This window comes from Carya illinoinensis, chromosome 3, assembly GCF_018687715.1.
Source record: "Carya illinoinensis cultivar Pawnee chromosome 3, C.illinoinensisPawnee_v1, whole genome shotgun sequence".
In the NCBI taxonomy this organism is placed as follows: Eukaryota; Viridiplantae; Streptophyta; class Magnoliopsida; order Fagales; family Juglandaceae; genus Carya; species Carya illinoinensis.
In genome coordinates, this window is record NC_056754.1 from 11684361 (window position 1) to 11692391 (window position 8031).

Here is an 8031-nt window from a genome sequence, read left to right on the forward strand (position 1 = left end):
CTCCGGCCTGTCCAAAAATCACACAAGACAATTTTAAAGTGGTTTAGCAAATTGCTTACGTCCACTGGAGCCTTTTTTATAGAATTTGTACGAGATTTACAAAACACTTTACAAAATTCTATTTCTCTCTCTCACGTTCCTCTTTCTCTCTTCACCCACTGTCTCATCTGCAAATCAGAACTCTCCTATTTATAGGAGAAGTTCTCCTCAACAAATTGCTAGCTGATTTGGGTGCAGCAATTTGCTACTAAAAATAAAGGAGGCGCCTAATAAAAATAAAGCACCGAACGGTGCATGTGCGTTCGGTGCAGCAGGCCACTTGGGTGGCTTTCAACAATCACACCCTCCACCCAAGTGTGCCATACCATGCTGCTTGCAAATTGATTCATTTTTCAAATGAATACATCTCTTTCTTTGATATGAGAGACTTCTGTTATCGAATACGCTCCAATGCACCCGACGGTGCTCAGCAGTGTACAATACTGATCAAGTCCAAACAGTGTTGGAACTTGATCTCTGTGACGACTTTCGTCAACATATCTGCTGGATTATCTTCAGTGCCAATCTTCTGAAGTTTGATGTCATCTTCTTCTAATATTTCACGTATAAAGTGAAATCTGACATCTATATGTTTTGTTCGAGAGTGATAAACCTGATTCTTGGCCAAATGGATTGCACTTTGACTGTCATAGTAAACAGTAACCTCTTGCTGCTCAAAGCCCAAATCTGTTACCAATCCCTGTAACCAAATGGCTTCTTTCACTGCTTCTGTTACAGCCATGTATTCAGCCTCAGTTGATGATAGTGCAATTGTCGACTGTAGAGTTGATCGCCAACTAACTGGTCCTCCAGCCATAGTGAACACATATCTAGTTGTCGATCTGCGTTTGTCAAGATCACCTGCATAGTCTGAGTCAACATATCCAGTTACTAGACTATCTTCACTCTTCTCAAACTTCAAACCAACATCTACGGTCCCAGCAATATACCGTAGAATCCACTTAGCCGCATGCCAATGAACCTTTCTAGGATTATGCATATAGCGACTAACTAAGCTAATGGCCTGGGAGATATCAGGTCGTGTACACACCATGGCATACATTAAGCTTCCAACGACACTTGCATATGGGACATTCCTCATGTAGTCCCGCTCTTCATCGGTTTTAGGAGACTGTAATGCACTGAGCTTGAAATATGAGGCCATAGGAGTACTCACCGGCTTCGTCTTCAAGTTGATGTTGAAGTGTTGCAGTATTCTCTTCAGATACTGCTTCTGAGTAAGGTGAACTGTACCTTTCACCCTATCTCTGTTGATCTCCATCCCCAGTATTCTTCGCGCTTCTCCCAGATCGTTCATTTCAAACTCATTACTTAACTGAGTTTTTAAGCGATCTATCTCCCCCTTGCTTTTACATGCAATTAACATATCATCTACATATAAAAGCAAATAAATGAAAGATCCATCTGCAAGTTTTCTGAAATATACACGATGATCGTATTGGCAACGAGTGTATTCCAGATCCATTATAAAGCGGTCAAACTGCTTATACCATTGCCGAGGTGACTGCTTCAAGCCATAAAGAGACTTCTTCAGACTACATACCCAATTTTCTTTGCCAGCTTCTTTGAATCCTTCTGGTTGAGACAGATAAATTTCCTCTTCCAGATCACCATGTAAGAAAGTTGTCTTTACATCAAGCTGTGCTAACTCAAGATCATATTGTGCAACCAAAGCTAGCAATATCCGAATGGATGAATGCTTCACAACAGGAGAGAATACTTCACTGTAGTCAATTCCCTCTGTCTGAGCGTAGCCCTTGGCTACCAACCTAGCTTTATATCGCACTCCATTTTTAGCTGCTTGATCATCTTTCTGATTGAAGATCCACTTACAACCAATTATCTTCTTTCCTTTTGGAAGAGGCACAAGCTCCCAAGTCTGGTTCTGGTGAAGAGACTGCATCTCTTCATTCATCGCCTTTGTCCATTCAACTTGTTCACTAGACTGTACGGCTTCTCTGTAAGTGGTTGGGATCTCACCCCCTTCAGCTGGTAATGCATATGTCACATAGTTTGCATAACGTGTTGGTACACGTTTCTCTCATCTCGGTCTGTTGGTTGCTATTGATTTGAGTTGACATGGAGGTACTGTGACTGGATTATCAACCTCATCTTGTCCATGCTTTCCCAACTTCTTTGAAGTAATAAACTCCACACTCTACGAATCATCTGATGTTTCGCCATCACTGCTGCCTTCACTGGAAGCTTTATGCTTATGTGACTTAAGCATCTCAGATTTGTTGAATGTAACATCTCTATTGATGATTACCTTTTCGGACTCTACACACCAGAGTTTATACCCTTTTACACCAGTACTACAGCCCAAGAATTTTGCTTTCTTGGCTCTAGGATCAAGCTTACTTTCTTTAGCATGATAGTAAGCAGGACATCTGAAAATGTGTAAAAAGTCATAATCAGTAGCATGTTTACCTCTCCACATTTCAATGGGTGTCTTCCCGTCATTGGCAGCTGCGGGTAGTCGGTTGATGAGGTGGCAGGCATATGTCATAGCTTCAGCCCAAAATTTCTTACTGAGTCCAGCAGTCAGCAACATACATCGCACTTTCTCTAATAAAGTACGATTCATTTGTTCTGCCACACCGTTCTGCTGTGGTGTACCTCGTACCATGAAGTGTCTGACAATTCCCTCTCTCCGGCATACTTCCATGAAGGGATCTGAAGTGTATTCACCTCCATTATCAGATCTGAGCCGCTTGATCTTCCTGCCGGTCTGAGTCTCAACCATTTTCTTCCAATTAAGGAAGATTTTCAGCACTTCATCTTTATTCTTCATCGTATACACCCACACACAATGAGAATAATCATCAACAAAAGTTACAAACCAATGCTTACCTCCCAAAGATGCATTTTGGGTAGGTCCCCAAACATCGGAGTGCACATAGTCAAGAATTCCCTGTGTATTGTGTACTGCGGTTCCAAACTTGATCCGCCTCTGCTTCCCCAATACACAGTGCTCACAGAAAGACAGTTTACCAGTCTTTGCACCTTTGAGTAAGCCTTGCTTCACCAGTGTTTGCAAAGCTTTTTCTCCTGCGTGTCCCATACGTATATGCCAAAGACTGGTGGTGTCGGCATCAGTCTCATTTAACTTCTCACAGCCTGTGGAAGCTCTTCCATCAACAGTACTTCCTTGCAAGAAGTATAAGTTTCCTCGCATCAAGCCTTTCATTGCCACTTGAACTCCCATTAGTACTTTGAGAGTTCGTCTTCAATGGCGATTCTAAATCCCTTTGAATCCAGAGATCCCAGTGAGATGAGATTCTTCCGCAAGTCCGGAACGTACCGAACTTCTGTCAGAATCTTGATGCTGCCATCGTGCAGCTTTAACCGAATGCTACCTATTCCCTATGTCTTACAGGCACTGTCATTGCCCATAAGTACTGCTCCACCCTCGATCTTTGTGAAGTCAGTAAACCAGTCCCGATTGGGACACATGTGATAGGTACATCCGGAATCCATAATCCATTCATCGGAATGACAAATGGATGATGAACTTATCAAGGAAAAATCTGAATCATCATCTCTGTCCACGACATTGGCTGTGGTGGGTTGATTCTGCTGTTGTCCCTTCCGGTTGGGACAATTCTTCCTCCAGTGTCCTTTGTTGTGACAAAAGGAACACTCGTCTTTGGCGAGTTTTCTGTAGACTGATGAACCACGTGATGTGACCCGGGTTTTCGAATGAAAACCTTTCCTCCTTCCGGGATACCTTGACTGTGGTCTCCCCCTTGCTGTTAGCGCTTCACTTGATGCATCTTGCTGTACCTGCTTATCCTTTCTCCGGTACTCATTGCTAATTAAAGAACTAGATACATCGTCAAAACTAATACTTTCCTTCCCATACAGTAGAGTAGTAATTAAATGCTCATATGTATCAGGCAAGGAATTTAACAAAAGTAAAGCTTTATCTTTATCTTCGATTTCAACATCCAAGTTTAACAAATCAGCAAGAATTTGGTTGTAACTATTCAGATGTTCAGACATAGAAATACCTTTATAAAATTGGAATCTAAAGAGCTTCTTCTTCAAGTGCAAACGGCTCTTAATGCTCTTCTTCATGAACTTATCCTCCAATTTCTGCCAAAGTACCCTAGCATCTATCTCTCTCATGACAAAATACTTTTGTTCTTTGGTAAGGCATAATCGAATTGTACTACAAGCTTGAGTGTTAAGCTTCTTCCAACCCTGATTAGTCATATCATCTGACTTTCCTTCCAACACAATATCCAACTCTTGTTGGATAAAAACGTCCATGACTTCACACTGCCACATGCCAAAGTTTCTTGTTCCATTGAACTTCTCAACTTCAAACTTGGCATTTGACACAGTGGACCGACGTCCTTAGCTACTGGCATATTCAAAGCTCCTGTCTCTTCCAGATCCTTCCATTTGAATTTAGAAAATTTAGACTCAAAATTTCAAAATTCTAACCGTACGGATGAGTCCGAAATGATCCAAATAGTCGGAAAGCACTATTTAATCGTTGAAATCGGACTCCAGATGGCTTAGATCAAGCCCAAAATGGATCTAGAAAATGGACGGTTTTGATCTATCTGGCGCGTGGGATGCACGCACGCGGGTAGGGCATCTGGGGCGCGTGGGCGTGTGTATTACATGCACTGCAGCAGCTGTGTGCGAATGGGGGCACGTGAGGCGCGTGGATTACACGCGCTGAACCTGTGTAGGGCGCGTGGGGAGCGTGTTCTTCACCCATCTTCAACCTCTGGAGCGCGTGAGGGCACGTGGGCGCGTGTGGCTCAGTCGTCTTCTTCCTGCGATGTGCGTGGGGGCGCGTGAATTACAGTAGATGCACGCGCTGACCTTCTAGGGGCGCATGTGGGATCCTCCGACCTCCGTTTTCGATTCTGTTTGCGGCAACGGATTCGTCTCGGCGCGAGGAACACCCTAGAGTTGTCAAAAATTGATTTTGAGCAACTTGAATTTTCGGACAGCTCAAACCAGAGCTCTGATACCAATTGTTGTGCCTTCGGCCTGTTCAAAAATCACACAAGATAATTTTAAAGTGGTTCAGCAAATTGCTTACGTCCACTGGAGCCTCTTTTATAGAATTTGTACGAGATTTACAAAACACTACAAAATTCTATTTCTCTCTCTCACGTCCCTCTTTCTTTCTTCACCCACTGCCTCCTCTGCAAATCAGAACTCTCTTATTTATAGGAGAAGTTCTCCTCAACAAATTGCTAGCCGATTTCGGTGCAGCAATTTGCTGCTAAAAATAAGGGAGGACCCTAATAAAAATAAAGCACCGAATGGTGCATGTGCGTTCGGTGCAGCAGGCCACTTGGGTGGCTTTTAACAATCGGTACACTGTACCACACACTCTCCAAGATCGAGTTCCATCTGCAATGTGTCACAAACCCTCCGATGGATTTGTGGGACAACACCTCCACTTGTGGAGCCCAGCCACATATCATCCCAACTTCTCTCGTTCTTTCCAGAAATCTTGGGGGCATTATCTCCTCCAGATTATGGGAATCCGTAAGTGGGCCAAACCTATCACTTGAGGTTCTCAAACGTATTGACCACAGGAATCGGTGGCCACTCCGCTCCAGCCCAAGTGCTATCTCTTTCAGCTGGGGTGCACTGAAGGTCCCCCAGCTTCCCAAGCACAGGAACACCACCGATGAAGGAGGTTGATCATCAAGCTACTTCATGATCTCCTCGTGTTTGACCTGATTAACTCCCGAATGATTCTTATTCTCGAGGTCAATCACCGGCCCCACTGTGTAAACTGGAGGCGTTTTATCATCCAAAAATGAGTCAACCGCATGCGTTTCCAGCTCGTAAAACGTGTTGACAATAATCCCATCGACCTCTTTGAACTTTCTACCACGATTTACCTTGGGGAGGTACTCATGGCCTTTGACGACGATCGAATTTTCCAACGCAAACGAAGGCAAAACACTAGAAGGAACTGGGTTAACATAACTCGCGATGACTGAATCCGGATCCGATTTTCTAGATGGGATGCCCACCTGGTCATGTCTAGTTGGAAGGTAGAGCATGAAGCCAAGAAAGGCAGCATTACTTGTGAAAAACACATAAGACGGGACACCAAGCTCATGAGCCACATCGATCATGGAGGAATTGAACATATCAACCACCAACCCTGCAAGTGGAATGGTAGTTGGCAACACATGGTTGAGGATAGCTTCTTTGACAAGATCATTTTGGCTCTGTACGCAATGGGTGTTGTCTTTCTTAACAGGCTTTTCTTGGGGTTGTGAGTCTACATGAGGAAGATGGATAAATTTTACACGGGTATCGGAAGCAGCTAGCAACCTCTCTATGTGCGCATCGGTTGTGGCTACATCTCCTTCCTTGATGCTGAGAACCGTGACTGAGAAACGATCATCTCGATCAAGCAATCGCTTCGAAAACTAAATAGCTGAAACGAGATGGCCCATTCCGGGACTCGATCGGGACAAACACAAGCTCTACTCTCTTCATATTGCAGTACCAAATTACCAGTTGTTATGTCGAGTTGCCCTTTCTTCCTTCTTCTATATACTCTTTACACACATATATAGAGCAATAATGGAATGAATATATATATACACACATATTTCTTTATCTACACCTTTTTTATGCACATTTATATGTGGTTAGACTTGTTAAATATAGGGATAGCATATTTTATGGGGGCTCTCGGCCCCGTCCGCTTATGGACGTCACATATGACCTAATATTAATATTGGAGTTGTTGGACCACATGGACGGGGTCACAATTGATGGGAAAATATTCGCAAATTATTATATAGAAAAGAAAAATGATATTGTTTAAGCTTATCAAGCAAGCATAGCTGTGTTTTGAACGTGTTGTTAGTCTCCCACGACAGATCTGGTTTCATAAAATTAAAAAAAAAAAAAAAATACCTTTAACACCTACACCACATGATCTTTCCTTAGATGATACAAATAGCTTGAAGAGGTCGCCCCCCGCCGCCGGGGCCGGGGGGGGGGGGGGGGGGGGGGGGGGGGGGGCATATTCTTTTAATAAAGATGTTCAATACAAATTTAATTATAATTTTTTTTAAGATAATGCACGATAATAACACAACGCAAACAAATGACACAAATCTCTCTTTCAATCCCAACAATCTGATGCTGAACCACGGCTTTATCCATCTAAATTATCTAATTAGTAGTTTGAACTTGGCATTGTCAATGATTCGAAAGCTCACCTATACAGTGGGAATGCATCCCAAAGCAGCAAGTGTGGAGAGCATTCTCGAGACTTCTAAATATTTGTTCATTTTTATAAAATATCTTATCTTATTTCGTTTTATTTAATTATTATAATTTTTTAAAATTTTAATATAAAAATAATATATTTTAATAATATTTTATTTAAATTTTAATATTAATTAAAGGTATCAAATCGTGTTAACGGGTCGTGTCAAAACATATATATTATATATACTATATAGCTAAACCATAATCCAACCCGTTAAACTTATCATGTCAAAATCTCAAATCCTAACACAACTTAACATAACGGGTCATGTCGTGTCAACCCGTTTTGACCCATTAGTGAATATTATGAAATAGGTTAACACGATACGATATGATCCGTTTCAAACTATTTATATAAATTGGTTGAATAGGTCCGAAATTAACAAGTTTGACTTGATTAAATTTAGTATAATTTTATATAAATTTTAAAATCACAATATTTATAAAAATTATAAAACTAACTACATGTCCAAAATTACAATCCAAACAATAAAAATATCGAAATTAAAATTCTAACAATTTTACTTTTAATTATAAAGGTATAATTTTAATTTTAATTTTCTTAACGTATCATAATAACAGGTTAACCCGTTATCAACTCATTAAGAAATCGCGTCTTAATGGGTCAACTCGTTTTGACTCAAACCCGTTAAAATTAAACCCTAACCCGTTATTATCGTATCGTGTTCGTGT

At 41.5% G+C, this 8031-nt stretch overlaps 1 protein-coding gene across 1 annotated transcript; it reads right to left on the bottom strand.

The window, feature by feature from the left end:
- Positions 1–5747: 5747 nt before the first annotated feature.
- LOC122304478 (UDP-glycosyltransferase 71K1-like) lies at positions 5748–7230 on the bottom strand. Its single transcript, XM_043116750.1, has 2 exons — positions 7170–7230; positions 5748–6442 (listed from the first exon to the last, which is right to left on the bottom strand). Exons 1-2 carry the CDS (start codon positions 7228–7230, stop codon positions 5748–5750), a joined length of 756 nt encoding a protein of 251 aa, XP_042972684.1.
- Positions 7231–8031: the final 801 nt, after the last annotated feature.